Source organism: Nelusetta ayraudi, unplaced genomic scaffold (assembly GCF_046127955.1).
Source record: "Nelusetta ayraudi isolate G7.1 ecotype Tasmania unplaced genomic scaffold, CSIRO-AGI_Nayr_v1 ptg000017l, whole genome shotgun sequence".
NCBI classification, from domain to species: Eukaryota; Metazoa; Chordata; class Actinopteri; order Tetraodontiformes; family Monacanthidae; genus Nelusetta; species Nelusetta ayraudi.
Window position 1 is genome coordinate 2,456,344 of NW_027466067.1, and position 16,558 is coordinate 2,472,901.

The 16,558-nt window shown below is 46.8% G+C and overlaps 1 protein-coding gene across 3 annotated transcripts in view; it reads right to left on the reverse strand.

The window, feature by feature from the left end:
• The window catches only part of phactr3b (phosphatase and actin regulator 3b), a 36,542-nt gene that overhangs the window by 2,152 nt on the left and 17,832 nt on the right, over nucleotides 1-16,558 (reverse strand). For all 3 annotated transcript variants that reach the window (XM_076024709.1, XM_076024710.1, XM_076024711.1), the window contains exons 8-11: nucleotides 15,746-15,899; nucleotides 1,907-1,962; nucleotides 378-439; nucleotides 85-225 (exon numbers count right to left, since the gene is read on the reverse strand). In XM_076024709.1, coding sequence (XP_075880824.1) covers nucleotides 85-225; nucleotides 378-439; nucleotides 1,907-1,962; nucleotides 15,746-15,899 — 413 coding nt within the window. The remainder of the gene's footprint in view (nucleotides 1-84; nucleotides 226-377; nucleotides 440-1,906; nucleotides 1,963-15,745; nucleotides 15,900-16,558) is intronic.

Below are 16,558 nucleotides of genomic sequence, written 5' to 3' on the forward strand. Positions count from 1 at the left end.
CATCGGCAATTAAAAAAAAAACAACGAACCAAAAAAAAACACCCAGTTAGTTGATTGACGCCTTAGTGATACACGTCGAGCTACCTTGTCGGCTGCTGACAGTCGGGTCCACGGCTTGTCGGCCCGCCGGTCGTAGTCCTGAGCTTTGGCCACTTCCACATAGTCGCTGAAACGGATGAGGATTTTTCGTTCCCGCAGCTCGTCTACCGTCGGCCGCTGGTTCAGCTGCAAAACAAGGACGGAGAAGAGTTCAGGCATCAGCAAGAAGTCATTTAACTACACAGCTGTGCAAAGTTTTGAGTGTTTGGTTTGATTTTTGATTTGGATGGATGCAAATGTGGTGAAACAGAGACATCTGACAGGGCGAGGACACGTACCTTTCTGTTCAGCCGCTGTTTGATTTCTCTCCTCTCCTCCTGCTCCGTCTGGTCATTTCTTTCTGTAGACACATCAACACAAAAGAGTCATTTGAGTCAGCCAGTAATAATTTGAATACAAGGAACAACTTTATTTCAACCATCTGGCAGATCCTGCAAATTTTAATTATTTTCTATGGCTCCTCTTGATGTGACCTGCTGGTTGATAAAGTCTGATTAAAGTCATGCCATTTATTTGCATTTGGTTCAGAGACTCTGTGTTTGATTGTGTGTGTGTGTGTGTGTGTGTGTGTGTGTGTGTGTGTGTGTGTGTGTGTGTGTGTAATATTTTTCTTTAATATGGAGCCTTTAAGCAGAGGAGAGAGAAGTTCATACTGCAGCTATTCCAGCTGAGCAAGAGTGTGTGTGTGTGTGTGTGTGTGTGTGTGTGTGTGTGTGTGTGTGTGTGTGTGTGTGAGAGAGAGAGAGGGAGAGCCGAGGAGGTCAGTGGCCTGGTTTAACAGTGGCATGCCTGGCCTGAACACATGTTGCAGTAGTGGGTCGGGCTGCCGGGGGTCATCTGAAGTGAAACAGACAGCTGCTCTGAGGAGCTCACAGGTGCAGAGACTCACCAAAGCCCAAGTCTCCAAGTGTGTGTGTCTGTGTGTGTGAGTGTGTGTGTGTGTGGGACCTCATTCCTCCCTCACACGGCTGTTTCATAATTGCAAGCGCGTCGTCCTGGGGACAACTCGGTGCCAGTTTAACATTGTGAGGAGCCCCGAGTGAATCTGCTCGGCTGAATGTTGCCGCTCTCATTCAGGCGTCAGGGGCACGAGTGCGAGGTGCAGAGCACTGGCGAGGCCGGCAGTCGACCGCGTCATGACTTATGCATGAGGTGAAAGCAAACGTAAACTAAAGGTTGCAGCCTGTTGTTTTTGTTTTTTTTTTTATTGCATTTGTAGGTCATGTGGTGGGGAAATGGGTTATTGGCCGATTAAAGTGTGGACTTTGTACCCACACACAAAGGATTAAATGACTACTGCATGAATTCGCCTACATTTTTGTTAATGTTTCTTTTTATAAAATATAAATTTAAATCATCAGCCGCAACACAAGGGAAACAGTTGGACGAGGGACTAAACCTGTTAAAGAGATGACTTTTCATTTTTAACATTAAAAAAATATTGATCTGTCTCTTTTTCACTGAGCTGTTTGAGCAACAGATAAACAGGATTCGGCTGTGACTGTGTTATTTGTACAATGATCGAATAATGTTAAGGTTATTTCAATACCCAGGAGCGGCAAAGTGAGTTAAAACATCTTATTTTGAAGAAGAAAAAAATCAAATATTTTTTTTTAAAGGTTTTGTCATTTTAAAAGAAAAATATTAATATTAAAGAGAAATAAAGTTCACTAAAACAATTACACTTTCCAACGTAGCCACTTGTGACCGCTAACCATTAAAAAAAAACAAAGTTTTTGAAGAAAATGGTGCTCATGAGTTTTTCATTGTTAGGAATAAAACTAGTGCAAACGCGTGAATTACTCACGCTTGAGGATGTTGCGGCTCTCCAGCTCCTCCACTGCCGGCCTCTGGCTCAGTCTCCTGCGGAAAAACACCAGAATTACGTTCTGGACCATCTTCTTCTTCCTCCTGCTGCTGCTGCTGGTACTGGGCTCTTCCTCCTCCACAACCGCCACCACCGGCACCGAGTCTGTGTGGCTCTCTGCCGATACTAGCAGCCCCTCGGCAGGCTCGGCAGGCTCAGCAGGCGCGCACAGCGCCGAGAGCCGCGCATCCACCAGGCGAACACCGCGTCCCGCCGCGACTCCGACAGACGGCTGGCTCGTGCAGGACAGTGAAAGCTCCACATCGGGGATAAAGTCCGCTTGCGCGTTAAGTATCACGCGTCCGAGCCAGTTTAGTGAAGAGGGAAGAAAACAAACAAACAACCGGGGAATGTTTTCCCCCCGGGGGCAAAAAAAATAAAAAAATAAAAAAAATAAAGTGTTGGAGAAGTCCGTTAGAGAGAGGAGGCTGCGTCGGCCGGAGTCTCCGCGGAGTCCCGCCGGTGCGGAGGATGCTGAGGGCAGTGAGCAGCGAGGAGCTCCGCCTGCCAACCACCTCTACAATATTCATGCAAGGGGCGGGGCCTCGGAGGAGATCCCCGGTGCGCGCAGCGCAGGCGTTGACTAGCGATGGGAATTCTGGCTCTTTTCAGAGAAGCGGTTCTTTTGGCTCAGCTCACTAAAAAGAGCCAGTGGCTCTTCTGCCTCCAAAGCAGCTCCTTGCCTCTTTGTTTGTTGTTGCTTAGATTATTTCTAGGAGCAAATGATGTGCTGAAATGTATGACTAATATTCATGATATCGACAATATTAAATGTGCATTATTTCTATGCTCAACATGGAACACAGCACTGTAAACATGAATATAAAACATCAAAACAAACACCCAGCCCGACAACACAACTATGAGCAAATGAAAGAACACAACAACACATCACAATGGGATAAAACAAAAATCTGCAAAACAAACAAAAGCAGCATTCAGCTGAACATTTTCAGTTCATGTGTGTGTGTGTGTGTGTGTGTGTGTGTGTGTGTGTGTGTGTGTGTGTGTGTGTGTGTGTGTGTGTGTGTGTGTGTGTCCCAATCAGGAGCCGGCTCTCTTTGTTCACTTGAATGAGCCGGCTCTCAGAACCGGTTGGGTTGGTGAACAGCCCATCACTAGCATCAACCTGCTGCAGCGAAGAGAAAGCTGCATCCTCGCCGCTGCACGATGGAAACGACGTTGAAAACGGAGAGAGGGAGTTTTCTAAATCAGAAAAAAACACGCAGCTGCAGTGTGGTGTCAAGGCCCGTCTAAATAACGACCACTGCACTAACAACCACTTCTTAATTACGGGCTTATGCGTGAGGGAGTTTGCGTAGGAAAAACACACACTTTGGATGTTTGCGTTTATTTGTTGCTCTGTAGCTGTTTGTGGGGAGGTTCCAGTCGCAGATGCGACACTAAAGACACAGTGTATAAGACTTAAAGTAGCATCTAATTCAAACAACAAGTTGAAAATATATACTGACCGCACATTGCACGGCATTGCACATTGAGTGCAATGCCCCAGTTAGAGCTATCAGGACGTTAAACTGCTCTCACACTGGCAGGCTGAACTGCAGGAATAAGGCTACGGTGTCTGTGTCGCTCAGCATCAAGCGCTTGGCTCTCATCAGCGGAGGAAAGTCGGCGCGACTGACCCGTTGATCTCTGTTCTCTCGTGTCCCATCGCTTCATCTCACGTCTTTCTTCTCCAAGGTGTCACGTCAGCGTAAAAATCACAAAAATCCAAAGACCTCCCACAGCGGATCCACATTCTGTGACCTCTTTTAAGTGGACGTGGACACGCAAATGTTCATCATTGGGATATTAAGACAAACCTGCTTTGCGTTCAGCGGTGTTTTTCTTCCCGCAAAGTCACGCCAAAATATCTCTCTACACGCCAGGCAGTGGGCCTTTGAATCTTTAAAACGACTCCCACACACTGACAGCCACCATGTTTGCCTCGCAGTTACCAAAACACCCTTGGATGACACAAAGCCAGACTCCGAATAGCCCAGTGAACATCGAGGACCGACTTCCAGTCGTATTAAAAATTTGGCTTCTTGTGTCTGTTTACTTCTGGTTCAAAGATTATTGACAAATAACAAAAGGCACTTGTGTTCATTTCCCAATATAGATTTCTAAGATTGAAGTGTTTTCGAGGTCAAACTCTCTGCAATGCAAAGCAGAAACAGATATGACCCAAACACAAATACAACACAAACAGCAGTGGCCAATGTTTCAAACATTTTTTTCCCCTGTATTTTTTCCACTGCATCACTGAGAGTCAGATGTTTTGTCATTCTGTTAAACAGCAGCAGTGGCCGGAAGAAAGAAGAAAACGGTTAAACAGAGAACTCTTGCCTGGAATAAGGAAGACGATGACCGGATTGCGACATCTTTGCAACAGTCGGAGGGGGCTTGACTATGATTCACACCACTAGAAGGAACTGAGTGCGTCGGGGCGGGTGGAACTGTACGAGCAGCAAATGAGATCACATGTTGTTCTGACCAGCACAGGAGCCTCAAGTGCAGACAAGTGAACGAGGAAGGGACATTATATTCACCGGGAACAGAGTGTATTTTTTAAAACCCTCTATTGCACAAATTATTGAAGCGAAAAGACTTATTTTTTTTTTTACGTTTTGGTTCCTGCTGGGATTAACCGGCATCATCTTTCAAATTGTCTCAGCACCGAATGTTCCCTGAAAATCTTCCCTGGTTCACTTACGATAAGTGTGACGGGGATTCTCTCTCAGCAAGGGAAAATCTCACTTATTTTAGTAGAGTGTTATCCTTCAAAGTGGAGAATTTCAACTGTTGCTGGGCTTTAGTCAAGTTCCTCTATTTTATTTCCCTGCTGCTTCAGTTACTGGTTAAAAATTTCACAATAAAAACTATATACAATTTGTCCCACTTGATTACCTGAGTGCAACACTTGGCAATATCTTTCTTTTTGGCCACCAAAGCAAAATCTGCAATTGCATTTTTCCACAGATATTTTTCCCTTTCATCCAAGAGAAATGTTTTTATGACTGATGGTCTTTAAGTAAACCGGAATCTTAACAGTGCAGACACGCAAGCAGACCCATGCGGTCTATCTTGCACGTATGCATCCATTGTGAAATCGCTGACTTCATTTGTGACGAACACAACTGCCGCTTCCTGGCTTCCAGCTCGCCACGTCACGGAGTTGAGGCAAAGTTAATGAGCACCACGCTGGTTTTTGGAACCGTTTGGACAGGCTCGGCATTTACAAGAAGAGGCCTCACCTGTTGATAAAACGGGATCGTTTGGTGTTTTTTTTTTTTTTTTTTTTTTTGAAAAGAGCTCTTAAAACATGCTGCTACAGTTTTAACAGAGCGACGGAGAGAGAGGGGGGGGGCAGAAAAGGAATCTTTAAAGGTTCCGCATTACACTTACTTCCAAATCTGTTATTTTTCATTCCCAGATTTCATGGGAGAAGCTTTGCCTATCAATTAGCCATGAATGTTGAGGCAAGTCTGGCAAACAGCGCACTTAGCCCTCTGTTTGCAGCCTCATGCAAAAATGCCTTGTGCTCAAACTAGTCTGGATCTTCTGCGTTTGGACGGGGCAACAGGTGGTCTGATGAACACCTGGCTGCGAGTGTTGTTACTAGTCTGTGTGAGGTATCATTGCTCCATGTGACATCACAAAGGGCATTGTTTGCATCAGTTTACTAGAAGTGCATTTAGCAAAGAAGTAAAAGGTGGATTTTTCTCAATTTCAGGGGAGTTCAAGGACAGGCTGGAAACATATTTTTAGCCCATTTTCTGTGAGTGTTGGTGTTGGCAGTGATATGACAAGGCTGATGCTGTACTAAACTCAATAAATGTTGTCAAATTTTTAAGCTGGAAATGCAACCCGCACAAATTACCAGGAATTGAATGACTCGGGTAAATACATTTCCTGAAACAAATGTTCCTGGAAATGTTGGTGGAAAGAGGACTATTGTTACGAGTTAATTAAAGTCTGAGGACATTGGTGTCCCAAAATAAAAGTCCAAAACTAAATAAATTAATGAAATTAACGTGCTACCAAGCTGCTGGATGAGTTAATAACCCAGATAACCTAATTCACATCTGATCCCAGATCAGCTGTGCAGAGACCGACTCTGGAAAATCCTTTTCTGGGCCAGAATCGTTCCTCCACAGGCCCTGGGAGAAACCGCAGGGGCGATTTCACCTCCCGTGCAAATCTAAAATAAGCCCTCTTGTCCTGTGACTGTGCACGCCGAGGGCTTGCATAAAAAAAAGTCCTGCCAGGGTGTCAGCGGGAGGCTGCTAAACGGAACAAAGGCTCCTGTAGGGAGTGTGGTCGGCAGTGGAAAACATTTCAGCTCAATGGCCTCAGTTCATGGAGTTAATCAACGCAATTTTTGTTCTCAAACAGGAAGTATTCTGTGTTAAAAAAAAGAAAAAACCTGGGAAAGATTTCGGTTGCAGGAGCAAAATTAGAGCGCGGTGCGAGAAGAAGCGACCTCGCCTGGTTTTCTCCTTTAGTCACGGCCCCTTTTTTCTTTGGATGGGCAAAGAAGTGGCCCTGTTTTGTCGAAGTGTCAAAGCGATGAGCCGCCTGCGAGAGCAAAGGGGGACGATGGGAATGTTGTGGCTCGGAATAAATAAATAAATAAATGAATAAAAGAGAGCGAACGGGGATGAGTCAGGCGCCAGTGGCCTGTGCCCACCGAGGCTTTTGCCCACTGAGGTGTGTTTGATTTCTACCACCCCTCCAAGCCCCACGTCCCCCTCCCTCCCCTGTGGCACCGCCTGAGGACTCAAGTGCCCCAGTCGGATGTGGAGTCTGAGTGAGCGTTGGGATCAGTGCAGCTAGTTGCAGATAGTTGTTGGGTTGGTGGCCAGCAGTCATTAGAGGAGGTCGCTTTAATTGCGGCCACACTGGAAGGCGCTGGGTGTTTATATAACTCGGTTGTGATTCGGGGCTCCTTTTAAAGTGCTGACCTGTCTCGTGCTGTTGGCGGGCCACACGGATACAGCAAACACGGCACAGAGGCAGCTTTGATATGCTTATATAAATGATAAAAAAAACAGTGACAGAAACAGGCTTATGAATGGATGCTGGAGGCCTTCCAGCCACCTTCAGAAACCGTCCCCTGTTCAAAGGTTCACTGGCCGCTATTGATGACAGATGAAGGGGGACGCATTCAAAGACAGGGGGGCGGGGAAAAAAAGAGGAAGAATCAATTCTTGATCCGGCCGCTTGTTTGTGTCTCACGAGTGTTCGGCCCTTTTAGCGCAGTTGGACAGATGGAGCGAGGAGGTCGGGTCGGCCACTAGAAACGTGCCTGCTGGGAGCCCAGTGTGGAGGAGGAGGGTGGGGGGCTTCAAACAGCAAGGGTCACACCTCCAGCTTGGCCGCACTTACATAAGTCACAACAGACCCGCCAACGTTCAGGAGGGTCCAGTGTGTGAAAGGGCACCCATTAAACCAAAGCAAAAATAAATGCATGAAAAATCATGTCTGCAGCACCTCCAGGCTCTTCTCCATGTCACACAGTGAAAGGACTATAGAGAGGCGGATGTTATGTGACCCACCAACCAACCAACCAACCAGATGACCTGGGGTTGTCTGGAATTAGCCACTTCTTACAAAACCCAGAAAATAACATTAGCAACAGTGGAAACGACTGAATGGCCTCTTTTCTGCCAAAAAAAAAAAAGCATCACTTCAGGCATCAGGTTTCACTCCTCTGATCCTTGGAAGACCACAGACTCGGGGAAAAACAAATCTCGAGGGAGGGAAAGATATACGGCTCGGATTCGGACGCTCGCGTGTCAAAGGTCACCTCAGACCCACTGCTGCAGTAAACGTTTTACCTCGGCTTTTAGGGGGAAACTCCAACTCGCACGTCAGGAAAACGGAGAGGGCAGCCATTAGTGGACCAAACTGATGTAACCTTTACGGAAATCCATTTCCGAAGCTGTTTGCATAATGAGTCCCTCCTACCAGAATCAATCAGCTGGAAATAAACAATGGCCGGGGCGGGGTGTGGCAGAGGGTGTGGGGGGAGTGGTGGTGGTGGTGGTGGTGGAATTATACACCGGGGCTGTATGCATCTATTTCCAGGCTGAGGAATGCAGCCAGGGGAGGCGGCCCTGCAGCCGGAATTAGCCGCATCCGACACAGGTTGAGCCTTTTGATTCGGCGGTGGATCTAACCCTAAAATTGGACACCGGGGTTAAAAGGGGGAGTTAAAACGGTATTCAGCAAGTGGGTGCCGAGCCTTTGAGAACTTTTGACATTTCAATTAGAGGGTGCCACCAGCGAGATGCTGAGCGCCGCGTTAATTGCTGCGTGTGGGACAGGGACGGGCCTCGGCGCTGACAACCTGCAATTTCACCCCATTCACTTCACGCCATGTATGCGCAGGATTTGTCGTCCGGCGCTCGCGGCGCTCTGACAGTATCTGGCAACTCTGAGTGCCGCCGTTGGACTGATGCCGAGCTGCGCCGCCGTTGTGCTAATAAAGACGCAAAATAGACAGCGGGTCCGGCGCACGACGGTGTGAAGGCACAGTGACCACAAACACCTCCTGCAGCTGCTATTTTAGACTTTGAGTCTTCACTCTGATCTCAACCGCATCACCTGCATTTCATCATTGATGTCTATTTTCAGGTCTTTATTTCTGACTTCAGACTTTGCATGTTCTCCCCGTGTCTGCGTGAGTTCCCTCCATGTTCTCTGGCTTCTTCCCACAGTTTTGCGTTTTGAAAGTTTGAAGTTGAAAGTGGTAAATATGCGTCAGCGTACGATTTCACTTCTGCAATCCGGACGCACGCAAAACTGTCAAAACGTCTAATGAAGGAAGACAGACCCGGCCAGCCTGTCTAGTCTTGGATGTGCAGATTTTCATTTTAAGCAGTCATAATTTTTTTTTTGTTTTCTAACGACTCATCTTTTATGCTTTCATGCCTCAGAATGACCACACACACACACACACACACACACACACACACACACACACACACACACACACACACACACACACACACACACACACACACACACTCCGATCGTGCTGATGTTTGTCCTGTGGGAGACGGCGCACTACATTTTTGAGAGAGGCGAGCACTTTGCCTGGCTGAGTTCTCCTCACCCGCGGGGAATTGAAAAAAAAAGATAGAAAGAAGAAAAAGCAAAACACAGGAGGGGAGACCCGAAGGCAGGGGCTGCATTAATATTTCATCTGGGGCAAAAACGGTTACGAAAGTGAAAATATTCTCTGCGAAAGGAGGAGCAGCCAGTCGCCATCTGACAGACGGCGTTGCTTGGAAACGGGCTATTGTGTTTCGGGGGTGAAATGTGATTTGAAGGGAAAGTGAATCAAAAAGAGAGGACGAACATGAAACACACGGTGGGAGGAGGAGGAGGAGGAGGAAGATGAGGAAGAGGAAGATGGGGGGTGTTCTTTAGGAGAAGCTGAGCAGCAAGAGAGTCGTCCTCCTGCGAGGCGGAGGGAATTTCTCACAGCTTCCCAAAAATCTAAATACGGCAGCGGGACGTCTAAATGCTAATGTTGCTGTCAGCTGCCGCGCGTTCCCCTTATTTATAGCGCCGCCTTTCTGGACGGCAGCTGCGGCTTTTTTCGCTGCTCCGCCTTGTTTCACACGGCGAGCTGCGTCGTCAGCAGAAATTGGCACCGGTGCCACAAATATCCAATTATTATCCCCCCCGACTAGTGTGAAAGCGCCGATCGGGCGCCCGCCGCCGTCACCGCTGGTGCGAGAAAATGGAGTTTTCTCCGCCTGAAACACTGAGGGCACTCTGAGCGAAGGAAGCCCATGCTTTTATTGTTTAAAAGATGAGCGCTACTGTTGGTTAAATGTAGTTAAATGTAGTTCCAGACTGAAGCATTTTTTATTCTCTAATACTGGTTTGATTTTGAAAGGTTTCTGCATTGTCTTTCATCCGCGTTTTATGTATTTTATCAATTTTAGTACAGAAAGACCTGAATGCTCAGAATTCATTCTTAAATTATCATTCTTCTTGTATTTTACCACATGGTCCGACATATTTCTGTTTGTCACAACTGAAAGCTTTTAATTGAGAAAGAAAACAAGGTTGTTGCTTTTTTGGTCCAGGACCAAAAACTATGACTTCATGGCTGACAAAAAAAAATCAAAAATACAGATTTTTCAATCAATAAAAGTTGATTGATTGATTGGAGAATCAGTTTGAGTCAGAACACGTGGGCCTTAATAAGGTTAAACAAAATTACGTAACTTTCCAGTTACGAAATACCTCAGCTGACAACATAACAAGACAACAAAAAGACAGTTAGCCCTATGTGATGTCACAAAGGGCACACATATCTCTCCCAGATTAGTGACACTATAAGTCAAGAGTCACCGACACCTTGTGCCTTTGAATATGATTCACATCTATTATTCAGAGCAGCTCTGCCAACATGTCTCACGTGTGCAACAAAACGTGAAGGAAGAACTACTTCAACCTCGGCTCCATTCTTTCATAAGACAGTCGCTAAACCCCCCCCCCCGATCAACCGGGGGGAACGTTAAATGACGGCTGAGAGGCGTCACAGGAGCAACTGGAGGAGCTGCTGCGATGAGGAGAGAAACCTCTGCGGGGATTCCAGGTGCACATTTCAAATGCATGACAGCACTGTCAGGCCTCTGGTGAATGTGTGCGTGTGTCTGTGCGTGCGGGTCATTGTTTTTTTATATAACCATGTCCTCAGCGCGGGGTTCACGGGTGAGTGCATGGAAGCATGTAAAAAAAATAAAAGGAACGTAGATCCCTGCAGGGAACCGTGTGCAGCTCTGTGTAATACAGCCGCAGGGACGTGTTGACGGTTCAATCGCAGGCCAGTCAAGGTGGTGGTGGTGGTGATGGAGGGGGTGCAGGGAGGAGGAGATTTCTTTATTAGCGGCGGTCGGGGCTGGGAGGAGGGAGGAGCTGTGACGTGGGTGCTCCATCGATTATGGCTGCGGCTGCAGTATTTTGTCCCGAGCGGAGCTATATTTAGCAGCGGAGGGTTCCCTCCCGCTATCCCACTATCTCGGCCCACTGCTCTGCATTCTCCCGCAGAGCGCCACCGATCCATGCTTATGCATAACGCCGCATGCGTTGCATCACCGACGTGGCCCCGCTGGTATTTCAAATTAAAAATGGCCAAAAATGCCAAGGGGAGAAGTCGGTGAGTGGATAAAAGTGCCATCGCAGGGAGGGAAAATATTAAGGAGGGTGTTTCACATGTTGCGTTCAACACACCGTGTTGAGCACAGTTCGCGGCCGAGCGTAAAAGTCTCAGGTCTTTTGTTATTATTGATAGAAACTTCCATCTCCGCTTTCCTGCTGCGTCAAAAAAGATGCTTGTATCAAGAAAGTTAGTCTGCTGTTTTCTCTTATTAAACTTATCAAGCATGTTTTGCATGAGAAAAATTATCTAATTTTAACAAAGTATACGTTCATTTTTCAAAATTTTTTGCATTATTTTAAGAGTAAACCTGTTTGCACAACTTCTCAATTTATGAATTCCATGAGAGAAGGACAATTAAAATGGTGTTTTTATCTCATTATAATAACAATAATAATAATAATAATAATAATTATTATTATTATTATTACTATTATTATTATTATTATCATCATCATCATTGCAGGACAGAACCTGCTGCTTCATTTCTAGCATGTTAGGATGACAGCAGACTGAACTATACAACACACAAGCATGACGTGCAGAGAAAAATGTTTACAGGTGTTAAACGAAGAGCGACAAGCTGCAAAACTCAATGCTGCATCCGCAAAAAGTCATTTTTCTGAATTGCTTTTTTTCTGCTGGCTCCATTCTGAGTCAGCTGGAAGTCTACGGTGCGTCGAAGCGCCCCCGTGCGTGGACAAGGTCTGCGCGAGGGCCAACCACCAATCACTTTTCCCACTAAAGAAGCACCCTCGACAACAACAAAGGCGCTTTTGTTCGGGTGATTGCGTACGGCGCTCGCGAGCATCCGCCATCGCTCAAGAACCGCACGTGGCCTCTGCGTCACGCTGCCCGACACGTTCTGTTTCGCCAGGAGGAACTCCACCTCCGCCTGCAGCGTGGCGCTGCTCTGTTCCCTGGCTGTTCCCACAGCTGTGCAGCCTCCCGGCCTCAGGAGCCAGTTTGAGATCAGTTCAGCAGGAACACGCACACAAGCGAGCGATCTCGTCCACTTGGGCTTTTTCGTCGTGGCTGTGGACCCTCGTCTAGACGACGGCCGGCCTCAGCTGTGCACGACAACCCCCCCTCCCGCACTCACCGCTGGGCTGCCAGTCACAGTCGGAGGCCGGCGCGGCGGAGCCGGCCTGCCAGTGCAGCGTCTGGCCTGCAGGGTGAAACCTGTTGCCCACCAGCAGTTGCAAAACTAAAATCTAGGCAAGTCTTTCTTTTGTTTGTTTGTTTGTTTGTTTGTGGAAAACAATCCTGAGGCCCAGTGGCCAAGCCGGAAATGTTTCCTTGGGGTGGCCACAGGGTGAGATCATGACTCACACAGGAATGGCAATAAGCAGATACCTGAGATGTCGACATGACAGTTTTTTTTATGATTGTTATTCTTACTGTGGTTGTTTGTATTTGTACTTTTGTTTGTACGTACACTGTGCAGGATGTAACGTTGTTTTCAAAACACAAATTAAACACAATTGCGAGATTTAGCACTGCTCCACCCGGGACGCCCCCTACTGGATGGTTCAAGTTGTGGCAGGATTGATCCCTACAAATGTGCCTTTTGTCATTATGGCTTGGTGGCAACACGAGCAAAGCTGAAGTGAAGCCAATCCCCCAACGTGTGGGCGTGGCCACGTAGGTGGCGCATCTGGTCTGCATAATAATCCGTAAGCCCCCATTAGAAACATGTGGACACGTATTTCTGGGTGTCTGTGGAGTTTTGGGGTTGCTGGAGTGTTTGTCTTTGCTGGCAGTTTCCCAAAGAAGCCACCAGGTGGTACAGGGTGTTTTCGCTAGAGTGAAAAGTTTTATGCACTACTTGTTCAACTTGAATCTTTAAAGACTGTGCTGTCTGTCATCATTTTGACCATTATAAAGCACTGTAGGGTGATGGATACTAAAGACTAGGCTACAGGTCCTGATTAAGGACCGGACTGTTGTATTTTAAGTCGGTGGATGATTTTTTCTTTCACTTCCTTCTTCTTCAGACGCTTCAGTTTTGGGCCTGTTTGTTGTGTTGTGTTGCTAAGCGTGATGAGCAGCTTTTTAGAACACGAGTCAGTGCCGTGGTGTCAGTGTGGCGACACTGTCGTATCTTCGCCAAAGATGTTCTACTCGGTAATGCAACACATTGAGTGAACTCTACTAACTGACCTCTGGCCTTAATAAACAGTGAGCGCATCCATAACCGGGCATCCCACTATCGCAGTTCCCTCTTGTGATGCACTATTGATCACTTCCTGCTTTTGTTATGCAAGAGCAGCCGGCACTGAGGTTTATGTAAGCAGTTTGCAGAGTTGCTGGGCCTTAGCGTTAACGACCCCCCCGACCCTCCGCAGACGCCGCTCGTCTGGTATGCGCGGTAATCTGGCCGGCGCTGCCTAATGCCCGGCGCTATTCTGCAAACACCCCAACGGAATTTGCACCTGTGCACATGGAGAAGCTCACATGGTGCCGGGCGTGTTTTGCCGGACAGCACTGGCGTGCCGGAGAGACGTGCGCACATCAGATGCGGGACACACGCGACGGATCACGCCCGTCCAGATTGACGCGCAGCTGCGATGACGCCTGGCACGAGGGCGGGGAGAGAATAGAAACTGCACATGGCAGAAGCACGACTGCCACCAGACTCATCCGAGTGTCACCTGGACTCACTCATCCCCCGCAAGACAAAAGACCTTTGTGTTCCTTCAGTTCCGCTCTCTCAAACAGCTCGCCCTGTGCGGTCGGACGTTAATTAAATTGTTTCTTTTGTCAAAAGTTTTCACCTCTCCAATTAGCTGCTTTGACCTGCAGTGGTGTTGCCCACAAAGTCAGACCCCGCAGGAGCGAGAAGGCGGTCACTCTCTCTCGCGAGGCCCCTGACACTCCCACGCTGACCTTTATGTAACATGCGAAGCAGCTAACTATTATTATTATTATTATTATCATTCTGCAGGTGCACAAGTTTGCCTATCAAGTGACGGAACACCAGCCAGACTGTTGCATGGGTCTTTTTCTCTCTCCGTGTCTCTGTGATGTTCCCCACCTGCACTCTGAGGTGACAGCCGTGATGGACTCCAGCATCCCGGTGTGCAGGATAAGCATTGATCCACAGTGGATGGATGGATAGATGAACCCAGCAAGTGTTCAGCTATCCTTCGTCAACCAGTATTTTAGCAAAGAAAATTGAAATGCAGAGATTAAAAAAAAAAAAAAAGCATAAATGCAGCCGTGACATACGAGTCAGGGGCACTACGGCTGACTAGCTGCACTTGAGGGAGTCTTGAGGAGATTTTTTCACTTCATGTCCACTGTCGCGACATCGCTTCAAGCTGAGTGAGTTTGCACAGAACCTCTAGCTCGAGGAACAGGATGCGTAATAATCACCTCATCCTGTGTGTAAATAAAATAAATGGTGAAATATTAAAAGAGTTTAGGAATAACATACAAATTGATTGTTGGTTGTTTTTTGTTTTCAGAGCATTATTTTTCTCACTGTGATACCACTTCAGGGGGCCGGGCAGACAACCCAAGTTGAATGACCTTATTAAAAGTCAATGAAAAAAAAAAGCAAAATTATGAGAGTATAAAAACTAACTGCAGCTCTTTCAACACATTTTGCTGTTAAACCTTCGTCTTCCGTGCGACATCCACCTCCTCCTTTTCTAAGCAGCTCAGAAGCCACCCACCGCACTTTAATGACGCCTTGGAACAGCCTGATTATACGTTAGCAGGTTGTTTGTGACGCAGCGAGGGGAGCTGCTCCTTCTGGAGCTGCTGAAAGCAGCGAACACACGCAACAGGGCCAAATCAAGCGGTCATGTCGTTTCAGAACGGCCTCACTGTAAGTTTGGGGGGGCCTGACACATTCACATCTGGCGAATGTTCTCGCTGAAGGATGTGAACCCTGGCTGGTTGCGTAAGCTGACCCGCCGCTGTTTTATACTCTTTAAACAAAACAAAAAAACCCGAAAAGGAACCTGGTTGGACTGTTAAGCCCATTAAAGTGGCTGTAATAACAGCCCGTGGCCCTTTACATAACACAACAAATGCGATTATTTCATTCCTCCTCTGCCCTCTCGGAAAATCCTGTTCCAGCCCCCGAAACATCAGACCGCATGACCCAGAAAAGTTTTATCCAAGGAAAGCTGAGAAAAGCCGTTGTTGTGACAGCGTTTTCAGCAATGAGCGGCTTTTTTTTTCCATCCCTGAGGCTGTGATTATGTGAGCGTTAGAGACGAAAATAATCACCATAATAATTAAAATATTCTGCTATCTTGTCCTGTTTACCACCATTGTACCTGCTGGCTTGGCAACGTTAAGCAACAAAGTTGAGCCATAAATCGAGATCTGATCTGCTCAACACTTTTTTTGTGGACTTTGGTCAAATAGGCTTCTGCTAATGTATAGTAAACTTTTATAGAATAGAAAAATGTGTAGAAAAAAGATTGCATGTGTGATTGATTGATTGTGCGCGTGTCTCAACAAGAAGGACCCACTCAAAAAGACAACAGAGGGAGCAACGCTGAACAACAAAATGTTTTGTGGCAGGTGTGACGACTGCTGTCGCGAAGGCTGTGCGTCCACACAGAGTCCACACTCACTTGGCCAGCTTCATCTCGATCTGCTGCCGGATCTCCTGCCGCTCCTGGTCGCTGCGGACGGGGAAGATGTTCCGGTCCTCCAGCTCCTGCTTGCTGGGCCGGTTCCTGAGCTTCACGGCCAGCAGTTCCTTCCTGATCCTGCGGGGGAGGGTCCCTGCGGGGAAGTTACAGTGGTGGAGGGGTCAGACATGAGCAGCGTCGAGGTCACTGCGTAAGCAGCTGCAGAAAATGACCAGGTGAAATGACCAGTAAGAGCATAATCATAATAAAAAGGTCAATTTCCGTTTGATTTATGGTTCCGTTATTTAATCCCACGCACAGTTTAATGAGGATAACTGAGTGTTCTGCAAAGTTCAGATGAGTCACGCTAACCCATTTCTTGCGACAATAAATTAAAGGCCTGATGTGTGACATTCACACGGATGAGTTGGCAGAGAACATTATAAAATAAAGCAAAAAAGAAAAACAACAAAAATATATATAAATATATGCATATTTCATGACAGAAAAAAACTAAAAATCCATAAACACTCGTGTTGCATTTTCTTTCACATTTCATTTTCTTTAAAACTGAGTTGAAACTGGAATGAACATATTGTTTCTGCTTCGTTCTTATATATGTATATATATATATATATATATATACATATATATATATATATATATACACCCCCCCCCCAATCCTTCCACTTGGCTGCCTCATTCACGCGTGCATTCTGTTTTTGCTGTTGCTGAGCTGACAAAAAAAATAAACTCAGTAAAGAAATTCCCGCAAACAAGTTTATCATTCTGCCAATTCATCACTCATCCCTT